Source organism: Eupeodes corollae, chromosome 3 (genome assembly GCF_945859685.1).
Source record: "Eupeodes corollae chromosome 3, idEupCoro1.1, whole genome shotgun sequence".
Classification (NCBI taxonomy): Eukaryota; Metazoa; Arthropoda; class Insecta; order Diptera; family Syrphidae; genus Eupeodes; species Eupeodes corollae.
In genome coordinates this window covers 17,382,548-17,401,869 of record NC_079149.1, presented here as the reverse complement: position 1 = coordinate 17,401,869, position 19,322 = coordinate 17,382,548, and the positions used below count along the sequence as shown (strand labels likewise).

At 34.2% G+C, this 19,322-nt stretch overlaps 1 protein-coding gene across 1 annotated transcript; it reads left to right on the top strand.

Annotated features, from left to right (window-relative positions):
• The first annotated feature begins 2,844 nt into the window (after positions 1–2,844).
• On the top strand, positions 2,845–13,469 carry LOC129952732 (inner centromere protein). Its single transcript, XM_056065532.1, has 9 exons — positions 2,845–3,130; positions 3,210–3,375; positions 3,452–3,639; positions 3,706–3,885; positions 3,946–4,054; positions 11,262–12,144; positions 12,215–12,344; positions 12,438–12,722; positions 12,789–13,469. Exons 1-9 carry the CDS (start codon positions 3,050–3,052, stop codon positions 13,416–13,418), a joined length of 2,652 nt encoding a protein of 883 aa, XP_055921507.1. The 5' UTR covers positions 2,845–3,049; the 3' UTR covers positions 13,419–13,469.
• Positions 13,470–19,322: the final 5,853 nt, after the last annotated feature.

Here is a 19,322-nt window from a genome sequence, read left to right as displayed (position 1 = left end):
CTGTTCTTTTTCATTCCATGTAACTTGTCCCTCTTTTTATTTTCTAAGTTATTTAAGTGGTGGATAATTACTCAGAATTTTACTTTTACATTGTAAAACAGATCCTAATAAGTTGTTCGACGAATATATTGCTTTTGATAATGGAATATATAAATCCATGTTAGCACTTGAAATGAAAATCTACAAAAAATCACAAACAGTTATTCGAAGTTTTCTTAACTTTGCTCAAATCCACTGATGTCGGAAACTCCAAGATTCCAAAGAAAATCTAAAATTTTGCATGGAATGCAGAATTGGTGTTGGATTTCAAGACATTTTGATAAGGAATACAAATTTTTGATTTAAATTCATATAGTCAAAGTTCCCCTTCCGTGAGACTAGTTTATATGGTTTATCAGGTTTTCCACTGTTAATAAATAACATTTTAGTGATTGAGGAAATTATCCGTTTTATGATGGATTTAGATCATAAAAAGGCCCCAACTTGAATGCAATAGCATTTTAACAGCAGTCACTTTTGAAGCTGGCTCTCATGTTTTAACATTTGAAAAGCATAAAATTAACCAGTATACTTACTTAAAATGGAAATATCGAATTGAATTTGTAAAAATTCATTGCAAAAACTGTCAACATTTTGATGTCACAGTTCGTAGTTTGCAAGAAAAGTTTTCTGATCATAATTGGCCACAGCGATTTTGTGCTGTAATACGTCTTCAGTATTTTCCTTGAGCCTACTTGAATTATGAGGACATTTTCAATACTCCTCTAATCAATTCAAGACCTTAGAGATGAAATTCGTGACAATATCGAGAAAATGCAGCCATAAATGTGCAAATCGTTTATGAAAAGTTTATATAACAAATATAGCCCTCTCTGGCAATTGGCTGGGTTTTCAATTTTATGCATACAATAGAAAATGCATATATTCCTCTTGGCAGTTAATGATTTCTATTAAAACATCCTCGATTTTAATACCAAAATGAAACCTCTTATTAGAAAACTTAAAAATGAAAATTTAAAAATGAAATGAAGTGAGATAGACATATATATATCTATCGAAATAATTCACTATGTACAAAATTGACTTCACAAATAAAAACATTTCTTTTAAGATCTTCGATACGATTTTTCTAATATTTTTCGTTTTTTGAGATCTTTCTACTCATTATGGTGGATCAACATGTTTATCTGTACTTACATTTAAAAATATGAAGACTGAGATTTAAAGAAGATAGACGTGAAACTTTCTGAAATCTGCATTTTAAAAAGATCCCTATCTATTAACTCTATCCATCCAACTAATATAATTTCAATATTTTACGTCATCTTTTTGGGTGGATTTGAAAGTGGAGAAGAGTGTACATCCACCATGAAGCAGCATTCACACATGAGCGCGACCAACTAACGACGTTTGAACACATATTTCTACAGAAATTTTTAACAAAACGATAGCAATATAGTTTCTATTGTATTTATGATGCATACTTTTACTTTTCAATATCATATATTAATAAATTTAAGAAACCAAATTTATTCGTCACGAAAAAATTGTAGTTGATAAGAACAGTCAAACTTTTATCCACACTCGTAACAAATGAAATAATCGCGCGTACTTAAACTAAAAAAATCATTCTTGTTTTAGTTTCGGTGGTGAATGGGGCTCGGCTGTGGTCAAAGTTAAACGTCATTCGCGACGAATTGAAAACTCGGAAAGAAATGTCAAAATCGATGAATATTGGTTGGTCGTTGCTGTTGCTCATGTGATAGTGCTTTATTGGTTTCCATTGAGACGTCCTCGTTTTTTTAATATCAAAATGAATCGTCTCACAAGAATCTCAAATATGTTTATGAAATTTTAAAAAGAAATGGAGTGAGAGAGACGCATATATCTCTATCAAAATAATTCATTACGTACAAAATTGACTTTACAAATAAAAACATTTCTTTTAAAGATCTACAATACGAGATTCCGTATATTTTCCGTTTTTTGAGATTTTTCTAGTCATTATGGTGGATTAACATGTTTATCTGCAAATACATTTAAGATTTAACGAATATAACTGAATATAACTGAGTTAATTTACGAATATAAACATGAAATTTTCTGCATTTGAGAAGATCTATTACCTCTATCGTACTAAAGTATCTTGGACATGAGCTACGAACTGCGTACTGTGGATGTTCGCATATTTTGACTTTTCTTTCACATGAGCTTTATTTCTACTTGCAGACGGCGACGAATTGTCCATTTTTAGTTACCTTTTCAACAAACAAAATAAGAATGGTATAATTGTGACGTTAAGTTAAGCACGAACAATTTATTCGTTGCAGTGTGGATGGTATGTGGAACGCGAATAGAGTTTGACAGTTCATAGCAACCACATTTCAATTCATTACGTAAAAATTGTTTTTACTATTTTTACTAAGTTGTCTTGTTTTAGAGAACAAAATGCTAATTTGTATTATCCTAACATAAGTATCAATTGGTTTCTTATAATTTAAATGTGTTTTGTTTGAAATTGACTTTTTGAAATGAGTAAAATCACGTATGTTTGTCCATTCTTTGTGCGCTCTCTCTGCCATAATTATAAGTTATTTTACATCTTCTTTTTTTTTGTGGATTTAAAATTGGAACAGAGTGTACATCCACCATAAACGTCACATTTTTGAAGCGTCTATATTGTGTTCCATCATTATATCAAATTTCAAAATTCTGCTTACACCTTTATTCTATTTCACTTTCCATATTCCACATTCCAGTTCCAAATATTCCAATTCCCGCGTCAGTTGAATGTGAAAGAAAATTTGAAAATTTTTACAAAAAAAAACTCGTTCACCCGTCGCGGCCGCGGGTTGCGTTTTGTTATTCGTTTCTTAAAGCATTAGATGCAAATTTTATTAATTTATAATTTAAATAAATAAATAATTATAATTTAGTTGCTTGCAATTAAAATCTATTTATTTGAATAATTAAAAAAAACTACAAGAAAATCATTTAAACAAAGTTTCGATTTTTTATTTTTGTGTGCAAACAAAAATTCTTCAACAAAATGGAAGAACTCGGTAGAAATTTCTTACAAACCATAAATCGTGCTAAAAAATGCGAAGCCGATTGGGAAAAAGAAATAAATGTAAAGAAAATGTGTAATATTTTATTCAATGATCCCAAAATAAAAGTCTATCTTGTTTTTTCTTTTTATTTACAAATAGTTAATGCAAATAAAAATGCAAGAAGTTTTATTTGGCTCAAGTACGTCGCTCGCCGCCGTACCAACCCCCACTCTTCTTGTTCCTGCTGCATCTGCAGCAGTAGCAGCATCCCCACAACAAACCAAGAAGCGCCCTAAACGTCTATCAGCTGTAATTGATAGAGATGGTAAAATTCCACAACACACTTCATTGTTTTTAAGGTTTCTTAAATGTTATTCTTTTTTTTTTTTATAAAATTAAAGAAGATTCTGAGGATACGCCGAAGCTTTCGATGAAAAGTCTTTCAAATGAGATTGAAGCTGTTGCCAATGAGACGGTACAAATTGAACAAACACCCAAAGTACCAGAGCCTTCGCAACCAGAAAACACTGCAACCGAACACATTTTCGCACGTCCACAGCGTGCCGCCAAATTGAAAGCCGATAATTTGGTAAGAATCTATCGATCAGAGGAGAGACATTTGTGTGATTTTTCCTTTTTGAATTTAATTTTGCAGAAAGAAGTATCAATAACTGCCAAGATGAGACGCCCTGATAATTTCAATGATACTGCTAAAAAGATTAAGAAAGAAAACGAAACTCGTGCTTCTCAAATTGCACCAAAGAAATCAAGTAGATCGAATAACAAGGAGAATGAGAGTAAAATTTCAAATGAATCGGTTTCAAGCACAAAGAAGGTAAATATTTTTGTTTGGCAAAAAGAAATAAGAAAAATAACAAATATTTTTTTTATTTAGGTGGTAGATGAATCTCTTGTTGTTGTGGCCAACAAGGAAGCACCAGTTGTTGAAATTTTCTCCGAAGAAGATGATGCTTCGTCTGTTTCTAGCATTGGCTCTAAAAAGAGTAAGTCTATGTCAATTTTGTTTATTTTCGTTGAATGTTAATTTTTAAAATCAAACAAAATAAGTTTAAATCGCGAAACATTTGAAAATATTAAACTTAATACAGAAAGCTGAAAATATCACAATCGAAATTCCATTTCCATTGGTGCAGGAGTTAAGACTTCTTTTTGTGTTTGAGACTTCAAACATAGAGTTCTCACAGCTTCACGTCAGTCAAATTATTCACAAAAGCACTAGTATTCCCCATCATTAGGTCTTTGAAGTTTGATTAAATGGTCTGAAGTCATAAAATTTTGTTTTTACCAATATAAAAACAGTTTGATTAACTATTTATAAATTGATATTATTGGTTTGAGAACAATGAAATATTGCAAATAAGCTCGGAAATGAAGACCTTTCCAATTATTCATTATTATTGACGTAAGGTCTTTTTGCACAAAACCATAACGCCCAAATACTAAAATATCGTAAAGACCAAAGAATAAAATTTTGAATTTCGGTTTTATGATAGGATTGGAATTTTGTTTTTATTTTTTTATATTGTACGCTTAGTCAAAAGCGCATTCTTAAAAGAACGAGTATTACGGTTGAATTGTTTGAGGGGATAAATGCAACTGGCTATTCATTAGAATAGAATTGATATAGCCCTGGTCCAGATGGTGTACCTTCTTATATTTTGAAAAAATGAGCATCCTATTTATCCTATCCTCTTCATATTCTTTTTAATGAATCGCTTAAATCTTCAGTTTTTCCTAAAATTTGGAAGAGTTCGTACATAACACCGATACATACAAATTATCGCCCCATTGCAGAACTGTCCGCTATCCCTAAGTTATTTGAGTCCATTATTTGTCATATCGTTTAATTGTAAGTACATAAGTCTATAATTTGTGACAGTCAACATGGTTTTGTTCAAAATAAGTCAACAGTTACTAACCTCTTTCATTTCAGTTCTTTTTGTTTAGATTCGTTTGAAAAACGGAAGCAAGTTGACTGTGTCTTCACAGACTTCAGTAAGGCCTTTGATAAATTGTGAAACAAAACGTTAACGTTAAGGCTTTAACAATAAATTTTTTTAGTTGGGTTTCGTCTTACTTATAGATCATACAGCGTAATTTATTGGAGTGAGTGTTCATCATATTTTTATACCAACTCTGACGTACCACAAGGTAGCCACTTAATGCCTTTACTGTTTATTTTGTAAGTTAACGACTTACCTTCTATTATAAAACACTTATTTGTTTTAATCTACGCTGATGACATTAAAACTTTCAAACGTATCGACTCACTCCACGTTTACTCCTACAAGATGATCTAAATAGTTTTCGCGAATGGTGTTTTATAAATAAGTTTTTACTTAACATAGACAAAGGTAAATCAATGTGTTTACACGCAAACAAAATGTTTTGACTTTTAATTATCAATTAGACTCATCTTATTTGACTAAACTCCACTTTCTCTGACCTAGGTATTATTCTTGACTCAAAATTACCTTTTAGAAATCGTTATGACTATATTTATAAAATGATTTTCATATGATTTTCGCGACACTTATATTCTTAAACTTCTTTTTATATCATTTGTAAGACCAATATTGGAATATGACATGGTCGAATAGGCTCGAACTTTCACCGTACAATCAAAGACTCACGCTCATTAATCTTCCATCGCTTTCTAAATACAAAGAGAGAGTACATTTAGCTGTGCTTTATTATAAAATTAATCAATGGGTTATATCACCATCAAGTTTGGAACAATTAAACTTATTTATAGCCGTTCAAGTATTAGAAGACAAGTGCCTTTACGTCATGTGATCGCTCCACAATAAGTGGTTTGTAATGCTCATACCTAGGACTGATAGATTTTCAGTCTCCTCGATGCAAGTACCACTTATGGATAGTGGCATTGGGGAAGGGTTACTCTTTTTCGACAATAGACAGCATTGAGTTTTCGATCCATTGTACAACGCTGTCAAGATCAGAATTTAATGAGCTTATCATACGCTGCCGTTAGTAGTCTACATCCCAATAACAAGGATGATAATCTAAAAACAAATATGAACAGCCGAGGGTACTGACTTTGTTGCAAAAAAAAAAAGAGAAACATCGAAAATACATCACTAAAGAAACGTCACAATGCCCCCAAATAAAATGACATATCACCCAAACCAACTTTCAATGTCTTAACACCCAAATTTAGAAATGTCATATGGTCCAAAAGAATTTTGGTGGTTGGGATCTGAGATGCGTGTAACTAGTGAAGGAATACTTCACCCCTGCAACTAGGGCTAACAATAGGATTTGGGGTCGGTTCGAAGTTGGGTGTATGCACATTTTGTAAACAAGCAAACCATTTCTTTTTGAAAATTGGCTTTGTTTATCTTTTTGAAAGTAAAATAAAGCCAAACATATTTGAACGCTTTCTTGACGTTCCGAATTTGGCTGCTAAAATTTGAAACTCAAAATTTCGTAGTGCCAAAAATAAACACAACTTTTGTCAGAATGTCCAAATGTTGAAACACATAACATCTTTTGGGCGATTTGGAATTTAGACGTTCTAATACTTCAAAATTGATTAAGGCAGATATTGATTTTGCACTCCGTGACATTTTCTTCTGAAAAGGTTTTTGGGTGATATCATATTTTTAATATTTTAGCTTTATTTTGTGGGCAGTAAGACAACGTTACTTTTTATTTGGAATTTCATAAAACTCAATAAGGTTTTAACGCCCAAAAGTTCCCAAAAGATTTGGGCGCTATGAGATTTTAATTTGGCGGATATGGTTTTGGGCGTAAACACCGAACGCTTTTTTCAAATTTTTTATTTTATACTTTTCCAGATCTTCATCTTTTATTGAAGTGTTGTAAGTTGATAATTTGTTTATATCCCAAAATCCTATTTTCTCCTCAGATATCGAGACTTAATCTTTGTACTTTGCTCAAATTGCATCATTTTGTAGGATTCTTCTTTTCCTCTTAAAAACTTATTTTAAACTCTTCGAAATAGTTTATTTAGTTTAGTAAGTAAAGCTATTCTACTGGTAAACAAAGTTATTTTCGCCCTTCTTTGCATAATTCGTACATAATGAGCAAGTTAGAAAACTTTTTCTCATTTGCTCGTATAGTAAAGGGTTTTTTTTTAGATGTGTGATTTTCAAGAAGAAATAAAACGCATATATTATAATGTAATGGCCAAAAATTTAGCTTTATTATAAAAATAAGTATTTCCAATCATGTTTTTAAAATGGTTTTGAACAAATTCCAGCCGAAAGACATTTTCAACAACTTTTTGCAGTATGGAAACGTACGTCAGAAATAAAGCGCCAAAGCATATCTCCCAAGGTATCAATCTTCTCAGACTTATCCAAGTAGAAAAGCCACTTTACATAATCCCATAAAAAATAGTCCAGCAGTGTTTAATCTCACGATCTTGGGGTCATCCCACAGACCTACGACGCAGGATAATGCGCTCATCAAAAGCTTTCTTTAATAAAGTGATGCGTATCGCGAACTGAATCATTATTTTGATTATGAAATAAGAAACAAAAGTCAAATAACAGCGGTCAAAAAGCCAGATTAAAAAAAACACCAACATTCTTCATAACATGGAATTGATTTTGTATGTGCTAGGACTTCAATAAGCTGCTCTTCAGGCTTTTTATTTTTTGAAAATATTTTACTTTTGTTTCTTCATTTGATATAAATTTTACTTTTTCTTCTAAAATTTTACTGAAGCAACCTTTGCTCACTAAAACTCCAGACCGTTTATTTTAAGAGAGTATTCAAAAGTAGCTTATTTACTTTATGAATTGTCTGCTTATTCTTATGCGAGAAAGCTTATTTATAAAAGATTTGCAATGTGATGAAGGTAAACCTTCTGTCGTGGTTGCTAAGCGATCATAATGTCCTTATTAAGAAAAGAATAGCATTTTTTTTTGTGCATTGCGTGAAATTTTTATAATTTCCTATCGTGGTTTTGGTAGCTGTTCCCGATTCCATCTTAAGTTCATACCAAACGGAAGAGAAAAAAAATCCAAACTTAAAACCTGAAAATGTATAGGTTCAAAAATATACAACAAAAAATAAAACAAATAATTGAAGAAGAATCAATAAATTTGATCAAAATAAATTAAAAGAAAAAAGTCAGAAACAACACAAACTTGGAAAGTCGGAAACATTAGCAACAAATCATATTATGTTATACGTGTTTCGCACATAAATAAATTAAAGAATTCCATGAAAGAGCTGAGTTTCATAAGAACTGTCGAAACTGTTTGAACGGTTAGTCTGTTTTTTACTATAAAGAAGGTATAGTTCCCTGAGACTTCGAACTTATAAAATGTCACCAAAGAAAACTCCATAATCTTTTATAATGTCGAACGTCATAGCGTGTTTTTTTCGGCCATCACCGACAAGCTTCCAATATAATTTACAACCAAAACTAGGGTTTTCCAAGCATTTTACTAGTGCCCAAATGGGTTTATAGATAGATAGATAGGTTCATTATTTTAAGATATAAATTATTAACAAATGTTATTCTTTAAGAATATGGACACTGCAATTCTGCCGTCTGCCTGATCGACATTTCATAACAAAAACACAATTTAAATATAAAGAAGTTTAAATTCTATTTAGTTCAACTAATTATATAAACAAAAAGAAATAATAGTTTGTTAAAGAAACAAGTGCGAATTCAACAATTTTGAAATGATTTTGAAATTAAAATATAAATTTTTTGCATGATTTGAAACACAAAATATTAATTAGGAAACTTTGCAATAACTGGTTGAGGTATGGAAAACTAGTGCGGTAATTAAGAGCATAGCATGTATGAATAGACAGTTGACCATCCGAAATCTAGAGCCGAGTCGGGGGAAGAAAACTCAGTTCGAAATACAGCCGTCGAATCTCTTGGAGTAGAGGACACGATTCAACAAAGTGTGTGATGACTTCTGGTTCTCCGGTGTTACAAAGGCAACAGATTTGATGAAGATCACTTCAATATTTCAACTCGGGCTCTAAATATGTAACTAATAGCCTCAGAAAATAACTCGTTACTGAAATAATAAGCCTGTGATGTTATTTGGTGGTTAAGGTTTCTATACAGATTTCTTGATAATGTTGTTGAGGCTCTTGAAAGATGTTCACTGAAAATATGTTCATCAGTTCTGGCGATCAGATTAGTGAATATGGTGTGCCATTGATACAAATTGGACTTCAAAAAGAATAGATTACTGCCATTTGAAGAAGCTGTCTGGTTCCATATCTTAAAAGGGGAGGCATTTGCTTGCATAAGTCTTATCATAATGGATTTGTGAAGCCTTCTTTTATCCCTTTCTCATAACTTTCAATATGTAGTCTTAGTTCGTTTCAAGGTTTGTAATGTGAAGAGGTGTTATTCGAGACTCTACATATTATATAGAATTTGAAGAAATACCTTTGCACAGCTTCGAACTCATCCAGTTGTAAATATCCAAAATCTTGAGTACCGTAGTTTATGCAGCAGTTCACTGTTGCTTGAAAAACACGATATTTGGATTTAAGATCGATTTTTTGGTTAGAGTAAAACTTAGGCCACATCAAGTTTAGAGCTAATTTGGCGTCGTTGCCTTTTTCTTGCACGTGTTTCGAAACACTAAGATTGTAAGACAACTCCAAGATATTTAAAATAATGAACGACCTCAATAGGCGAGTTGTTTAGGGACCAGTTTTCTTCACAGAGTCTTCTTCTTTGACGCGGTTCAAAAATCATTATTTTTGTCTTGTTAGTATTGACGCAGAGACTCCCAGGATTCACAAAACATATTAAGTTTGTTGATTTGCAGCTGAAGGGTAGATGGACTGTCAGTCAGTCAAAACTAAATCGTCGGCGTAGAGCAAAACTTTGATTTTTGATAACCGGCAAAGAGTATTCCACCCGGAAATAAATCACAAACATCACCAATAAACAAGGCGAATAATATCGGCCTTAATATACACCCTTGGGGGACACCTGATGTTGTTTCAAACCATTCAGAAAATTTAGTTCCGTCCCACACTGATTCAGTAGATGAGACAAGAAAGGACGTTTACGTGAAATTCCTAAGGATCACAATTTGTACATCAAGGCATTTCTATTTACCGTGTCAAAGGCTGCTTTAAAATCCACAAAACAGGCATATAATTTAATTTTTTGCTCAATCGATCTCTTGGAAATACTCGTCAGAGCGAATATATGGTCTTGCGTTGAGAAACCCGATCGAAATGGGTTTATATTTCTAGTGGGCTAAAGAAGTCGGCGAGCTCCTTTGCTAGACGCCTTGCACGATTGTTCCACCTTAAAGTTTTTTCCTAAATGTTACTTTGGAGCCGTAACACCACTTTTAGCTGACCATCTAGCAATGGATGATAGGTTATCATTTCTTTTAGGGCTCAATCCTAGATCGATCGAAGTGAACTAATCTTTTGTAGCTGCAGATCATCGGCAAAGAGGTGTACATTACATTAAAGTATTACTTTTTGTACTTCTTTGGCATACTATGAAAAAATTATGGCCAAATATTTTTCTTTGAGGATCCCACATGAAATTTTCAAAAAATTAGATCAGACTTGATTGCAAACAAAAACCACTTAATGCTTTCCAGAGGTAAGAGACAAAATAAGTGTGGAATTCCTTGGAGTAATAATAGAGAATGAAAAACGTGACTTTATAATCATCTAACGCATTTCTTGCTAGTTCAAAAAACTAACCTGAAACATGATTGTTGTGGAGAAAGAATAAAATGTTGGTAAAGAAATGTCTTTGGTTGTTTTTGCCTTAGTTTTTCTTAAAGCATTGAGATAGGGCGAAATTCGGTGTTGGCACTAATTTTTGAATCGGAATTGATCTTAGAACTTTGATAGAAAATATGTCCTGCAAGATTAATGGTAAAAAAGCTTTTAAAAACATTGTCTGCAGGTAATCCATACCAATAGCATATGATTTTGAATAAAGAAAACTTTCGACTACATCGTCAAAGATTAATATCTCAAAACCTAAAAGCTCGTCTAGAGTATATATGGCCGAAACTATTTCCCTAAAAAGAGAGATTATTCAAAAAAGAGCCATACATTTTTTCATTATTGGAATTTTCAATTTCTATTGTGGTGTATCCAGTTTTACGTAACAAAAATATGAAGTGCAAACTTCTCAGCAAGAGTCTCAATTAATCCATTATTTTTTTTTTGTAGAATCAAAGAAAGACAGCAAGACTGCTGTTGTCAAAATCAAAAAAGAAAAACTTAGTGTACCATCTGAAAATAGAGTTTCTGATAAATCACAAGCCACAGTGGTTCCAGTTGTTCCTGAACCAGCGGAAGTAATTCCAATTGTTGCCCTCAAACGAGAAACAACCGCATCAACTGAAGAATCTCTTCAAACAACAACAACAACGTCAAACACTGACACTCTTTCCACAGACACAACCACCGCTGATACCACCGCAGCTAATGGCAAACGCACCCGCAAGAAGAAGCCATTCACTCATCGGCCAATCAAAGAGGAACGCGTTAGTTTGGAGGCAGAAACAGTTCCAACTCCAGTTTCAACTCGCACTCGCAGTGGTAGTGCAGCTAGGGCACGACCAGCTTCTATCTACGAAGATGCTGTCGATAAAATGCCCCAAGAAGCCGTACAAGAAGAGAAAGACGATGCGCCGTCTACTCCTAAACGATCTGTTCCAGAAACTAATGCTACTACTGCAGCACCTGCTGCAAATGAAACAATTGCCACTAACAATGCCACAATGCTAACAGCGTGCGACGCAACATTTGTGACCAATCAAGTGAATAACACCTTTGCTATGCCACCTCAGACTACATTCAATTTGGGAAATAATCCCAATGCTACAGTTTCCGTAACAAACAACAACGAAACAGCCAAGAATCCAAATCTGAACTTGGGCGATGCTACATTTGATGTTCGGACTCCACCACAAAACGATAGCATCATGACTGAGGATGATTCTTTCGATAAGCCATTAATGCCAGCGATGACAAAAATTCAGCCACCTCCACCACCACCACAATCGGCAAAGGTCTTGAAGTCCAAATCTAAAGGCAACGAACTGTTCAAGTATGTAGAAAAGGGAGTCTTTATTTTGGTGTCTCTTTAGGTAGAATTTTGTTAATAAATAAATTTACAGCCCATGTGTACAGAGTCCAGTGAAGAAGAAGGTTGAAGCATTTGAAAATCATGCACAAAAAGCCACAAATGAGTCCGCCTTGAAGACAAGATCAAGAAAAGCCAAGGAAAACTCCGAACCAGAGTTGCCAGTGAGTATGAATAAAATAACAATGAAATATCTTGGAATTTCTGTTGTAATTGTATTTTCTTAACTTGAATTCAATGTTTTAACCTTGTCACAGAGTGTCGGAGATATGAAATCATCCAACATGGTGACAACACCAGTTATTGGAAAGCCTCATGCTCCAGCCTTGGGAAGATTCCTCACCCCAACACAACAATCCAATATAACACCCAACGCGTCTAATGCTAAGAAACTACCCAACAGTGCGTCGAAAGCAATGCAATTCCCAATGACGAAGCAGAATTCGGCATCAAACTTGAAGAGCACCAGTTCAACTTCAAAGCAATCATTGTCACGGGAGAACAGCGAAGATGACCTGAAGAAGGGTTTCAATAAGCTTCAGGTGAGTTTTTCTTTTTGTATCTCTCACCATCCAAAACTAATTCCTCATATCTTCTTGTTAAAAAAGAAATTGGCAGATGAACGTAAAAAGAAACGTGAACTTAAGCATCTGCAAGCGGCTCAACTACGCGAAGCAAAGGAGAAGGAACGTGCCGAACGTCTGCGAAAACTCGTCAAAGAGCGCGACGAGAAGAATCGCAAAAAAGCCCAAGAACTGGAGCAGAAGAAACGTGAACTCGAAGAAATCAATCGAAATTTGAAGCTCCAAGAAGAACGGGAACAAAAACTGAAAATTGCGACAGCCAGTGCCACTAAATCGAAAGTAGACCCAACAGAAATCGCCCGACAAGAACGAGAACTACTCGAACAGATGAGAAAGATGCCACCACCGCCAAAGGTCAACAGCAACAAGTACAACTTCAACATGCTGCATAGTGATGACTCAACCGATGAGGAGGGCAAAGCCTCCTACAAAAGACCCAAACCGCCAACATGGAGCAAGAGTTCAGTTCGTGTGGATGCTATAACCTGTCAAGCGTATTGCGCGTCGGATGTCATTGATAGTTTCTTTTCGGTGCAACCGATGACACCCGACTTGAAGGCAATCTTCCCCAATATCGATGCACGATACTTGAAACGTAATTCAAGCGCCATCTGGCGGACGCCGCCACGTTATTCCGAAATGCCTAAATATTAATAAAACATATATATGTATAACTATTATTTTTATATATAAAATTTAAATTTATTAAGTTTATTATTTTAATTATTCCATTTATTTGTAGTATTGAAAATGCTTTGTCTAAGCGTGAGTTGTTTTTTTATTTTAATTCATATCGGTTTTTCTTTATTATTACTTTTTTTCTTGTCGTACATTTACTGTTACATAAACAATATAAATTAGAAAAAAAATATAAAAGAAAATAAAAGAAACATTCTTTAGAAGGAATTTTTGTTGTGATAGTTTTCATTTTAAATTTAAGGTTAACACTTGTCCTATAGACCTCTAGTGCAGATGGCACACAATTAATTTTTGTGAAATGAGATATATCCCGGTGTGGGTTAAAAATCAAGCAAATCCAAAGAAAACTCATGATTCGAACCATAGACACACCATATATCCGGTCTTTATATGGTGTGTCTATGATTCGAACTGTAATTTAAGGGAGAAAACCTTTTACCTGAAAATTTTTCAAATATATTCCTCGTAGTTTCGTTTCTAAATATTTGAAATAAATGTTTCTGTTGTTTTTTTTATTCAGTAATTGTTCACATACTATTGGGGTTACTTTTTCCATGCAGAGGTAACTACACCGTCGCGCCGAGACGAAATTAGTTTGTTTCTTGATTCATGTTCAGACATGTTACGTTCTCTGAACTGAAACTACCGCGTTGTTTTAATGACGCATACAGTGGGGGAAATTCAAATAAAAAACATGGTTTTGAGGTATTGGGTGTTTTCATAAACGCAGATGAATTGCGAAGATATGTTCATGAACATCATAAATGACATCAGCGTCGCGCATATTTTTTTGGCTTCAAATAATATGATAATAAAGGGTGATTTTTTGAGGTTAGGATTTTCATGCATTAGTATTTGACAGATCACGCAGGATTTCAGACATGGTGGCAAAGAGAAAGATGCTCAGTATGCTTTGACATTTCATAATGAATAGACTTACTAACGAGCAACGCTTGCAAATCATTGAATTTTATTACCAAAATCAGTGTTCGGTTCGAAATGTGTTTCGCGCTTTACGTCCGATTTATGGTCTACATAATCGACCAAGTGAGCAAACAATTAATGCGATTGTGACCAAGTTTCGCACTATACTTTATTAGACATTAAACCAACCACACGAATGCGTACAGAAGAGAATATTGCGTCTGTTTCTGAGAGTGTTGCTGAAGACCGTGTAATGTCGATTCGTCGCCGTTCCCAGCAATTGGGTTTGTGTTATTCGACCACATGGAAGATTTTACGCAAAGATCTTGGTGTAAAACCGTATAAAATACAGCTCGTGCAAGAACTGAAGCCGAACGATCTGCCACAACGTCGAATTTTCAGTGAATGGGCCCTAGAAAAGTTGGCAGAAAATCCGCTTTTTTATCGACAAATTTTGTTCAGCGATGAGGCTCATTTCTGGTTGAATGGCTACGTAAATAAGCAAAATTGCCGCATTTGGAGTGAAGAACTGCCCATGCATCCCGAAAAATGCACTGTTTGGTGTGGTTTGTACGCTGGTGGAATCATTGGACCGTATTTTTTCAAAGATGCTGTTGGACGCAACGTTACGGTGAATGGCGATCGCCTTCGTTCAATGCTAACAAACTTTTTGTTGCCAAAAATGGAAGAACTGAACTTGGTTGACATGTGGTTTCAACAAGATGGCGCTACATGCCACACAGCTCGCGATTCTATGGCCATTTTGAGGAAAAACTTCGGAGAACAATTCATCTCAAGGAATGGACCGGTAAGTTGGCCACCAAGATCATGCGATTTGACGCCTTTAGACTATTTTTTGTGGGGCTACGTCAAGTCTAAAGTCTACACAAATAAGCCAGCAACTATTCCAGCTTTGGAAGACAACATTTCCGAAGAAATTCGGGCTATTCAGGCCGAAATGCTCGAAAAAGTTACCCAAAATTGGACTTTCTGAATGGACCACCTAAGACGCAGCCGCGGTCAACATTTAAATGAAATTATCTTCAAAAAGTAAATGTCATGGACCAATCTAACGTTTCAAATAAAGAATCGATGAGATTTTGCAAATTTTATGTGTTTTTTTTTTTAAAAAAGTTCTCAAGCTATTAAAAAATCACTGTTTAATATGGCACATGAGTAAAAAGTAAAATATAAATTGGGAAAAATATAAGTTTTATAGGAAACAAAACATTTTTATGAAATAAGAAAATGTAGGTACTCAAAGTTGTTGAGAATAATGTAAACTTATTCATTTTTAACAAAATTAAAGACAAATTATTATCAAAAAACAAAAAAAATACGCAAAATAACACGAGGAAATTCCCACAGAAAAACTCACGTTTTTATTAAAAAAAATGGTAATTGGTGATTAGATAATTGTAGTTACTTTAAAACAATATTTTGTAGAACCACCAATTGGTCTTTACGACCGATATCATTCGTTTTCGAGTGGATTCACCAAGCTTTTCCATTTCCGCTTTTGTAATTGCGGTCCATTGTTAAATTACCTAGGATTAAATCGGGACTTCGAAACGGCCAATGGAGAAATAATATTTGTTTCTTCTTAAACCTTCCTATTGCAGCGGTTCTCAATCTTTTTTAGTCGCGGAGCACTTTTTGCGTAAGAAGTTTCACGCAGAGCACTTCGTTGCGCATATGCCATTTTTCGCAGTTACATGTATCACGCAGTTCCTGAAGTGCAAGTGATACACTGAAATCATTTATTTTTAAATATATCTGACAGATACGCCAATTTCAATAACCAACGCTCATTACACAACATCTCCCCCAAAACAAAGTTGTCTTTAATGAAGAAGGTTCTAACTTCAGCTCTCATTTCGCCATCTTACTTCTGCCTGAAGAATTAAAGTCAAATGAAGACCACCCTACCCATGTCATCACACAATACTTTAAAAAGCCTTGTATTCTTTGGCCGTGATTTATTTAAGTTAATTATTTTTACGCTTTCGTCCAACACGTCTTTTTATTCATTGCGAAGGTATGACGGTGTAGAACGCAATGGCTACTGGTGCTTCCTTTAACAATTTGCTTTTTACTTGCGACGGTACAGGACGTTATTCCAGTCATGGCCTAAGCACCGTCCGTGCATACATCCACGCAGTTAACCCATGGTATGTCCTTTGCAGTTAAAACAATTTTCAATCAAATTAAAAATGTCAGCACCGGTTGTAGTAGTTGGCAAAAGCGTGGCGGCTTGCAGAAGAATCCTTCTTGAAAGGATTGTAGATATTGGTAGCGCATAAATACTATTAAAGTAGCCAACCCTGCAACATCCGTTGATTCATACATTTGCAGCGCAAATTTTGTGACTTATTCGTAAAAGTAAAGTAGTGTCCGATTCGTCTTGACAAAGGAACGGTGTCAACAAATTGTTTGTCCTTTTAACCCAAAAAACGTGGCTTTATTTAGTTTTCAGTAATGTAGTGGGCTTCACCAGTTTGCGCTATTTGGAAACTTAACAAGTAGAATGCCCCCAACACATTTTCGTTCACTGCTTTGAGTGATAAGTAATAATAGTTTGAGATTTAGTAAGTTTAGCATACTTTCTTTTGAAGAGATCAGTCAGTTTGCTTTTGCAATCTGGATGAATCCCTGCAAAGTGACGTTTGATTTTTGCTGCAAATATTGCACTGTTCGACAACACTTTGCGGCAAATTACGCATTGAGGTTTGTTGCCACTTGTCTCAGCAAACCCAAAATTCAAATATGATTCGTGGTACATCCTTTTAACTGATCTTTTTTCAGTAGCATCGATCACCGCCGTGGCACTAGTAGGTATACTAGACAAAATATCAAACTCAAAACCTTCAGAAATCTCGCCGCCGCTGTCTCTATTGCGTAATTTTTCTTTGCACTAAAATAAATATATATGGAAAACCGAAATTGAACAAACAAAATTAAATCAATTTATCAATTATTAAAATTACAAGATCGGAAGCTTAAAATTAACTAGTTACTATAGTCCGTCTTGGAATTATTTCACTTTTTCAAATATTTCCACGGAGCACTTGGATATTATTCGCGGAACACCAAGTCCTCCGGGGAGCACACTTTGGGAAACCCGGTCCGATTGTAATATGAAGTCAGGGGCCTGATTATTGGCTTCACGGCGGATCGTTTTCAATTCGACTCCTTGTTAAAAAATTCGCGGTGAAGCTGGAATATAATAGTTCTTATTATATTCCAGTGATTTGACACTTTTGGTTTGACTTTTTCTTCCTTTATTTCAATGATTTGACAGCTTTCCATACATTTTATTTTGTGAAATTTGCTGTGATTTATTCAAAATTGTATACATATTTTGTTGTGGATAAATTATAAGAAAATTAAAATAAAGCTAATTCACAAATTTTATATGACTACAATCAAGAAAGAATCCACGAAATCGAACAGTGAATAATAATAAACACTCTTTCGCCTGTGAATTCGCCAAAAAAAGCAGTCGCATTTCAGCTCGCCAACAAACATTATGATATTTCAAATTCGCCTTCGAATTCGTTAATTGGTCGTATTCAAAACGAAGAAACCAAAAACGAAAACAATTATTGAAAAATGGCTAATTCGGTGGCAAAACAGTTCACCGTGAATTCCATAATAAGTCCCCAGGTCTCTCAATCACAACATTTTTCTAACAACTCAGGATACATTTTTGAGTTCACCCTTCCAGGCACAAATGCAATTTCATTTGAAGAATAATCTACCCAAACCATTACGCTGCCGCCAACGAATTTAGAACTCATTCTCACTTCTGTTTGAAGACGTTTGTCATGCCAATATGACTAAAATCTGTATAAACCACAACATAACTTTTTTCCAGTCCTGGGTCCAGCTTATGTGACTTTCAGAAAAATTCAGCCTTGCTGACTTATGGGCTGTATCTAAATGTGGTTTCTTGGTTCTTTTTTTTTTAAACAAGGCTAACGTTGGCTTTATTTGTCTAAGGTGTCGGATTGAAACAGGCAAGTCAAGTTTGGCCTTAATTTGTGAAGCAAAAAGCTTGTTTCAAGTGATATTAATGGAACTTGAAGTGTTTTAAGCTTTTTAGTTTGCGATTGCTTGGCAATTTTTCCATACAATTCACCTATCCTGAAAAAGGTATGAATAAATGTATTGTATCTAACTATTTCTCGAGCGTTTTCACGATCCGAAAGGCTACAATGTTTATATAAAGTGATATTTGACTTTTCTTCCGCTCTTAAAATTTTTTCACGTGGCGGGATGAGATTCTGTGGAAAAATTCTCCAAAATAATTTTTAAAGGTACGCAAAATGATTTTCTACAACTTTCAAAACTCAATTTAAACAACTTTATGAAATAACCACTTATTAGCTATTTTTATACAAGTTTCCGCTTTAAAATTTCATTTTTTTTTAAATTTTATTCCACATGCAATCACGAATAATAGTCGCATTCACAACGCTAGTGGCTACGTAGTCAGGGTTTCTGATTGGCTAAATCTAACTACAAAAGTAGTTGAAATTTCCCCTCGGACGTAGTGTACAAATTTCGGCTAAAAAGTTAGTTGGCACTCAGTTTGACGTTTCACAATCAGCTGTTGAAAAATTTTCAAAAGATTCAAAAAATCAAAATGAAACTTATAGTTCAGTATTTCGTTTCAAAATAAACTTTGAAATAGAAGCAGCTGAAGACATTTGCAATCAAATCTTAACAGGTAATGTTTTTTAAGTGCAATATACAAAACAATTCAATTTACAATTTTGTTTCAGATCCAGTGTAGGCCGCAGCATTCATGGAACAAAATTTGAGGGCACAAAATGCAGAAAATACGGAGGAAGGTAAATTTGAGTTATTTTGAGCAATCTTAAATTATTTCAATGCAAAAGTAAGCTAAAAAATACATTTAAAAATATTATT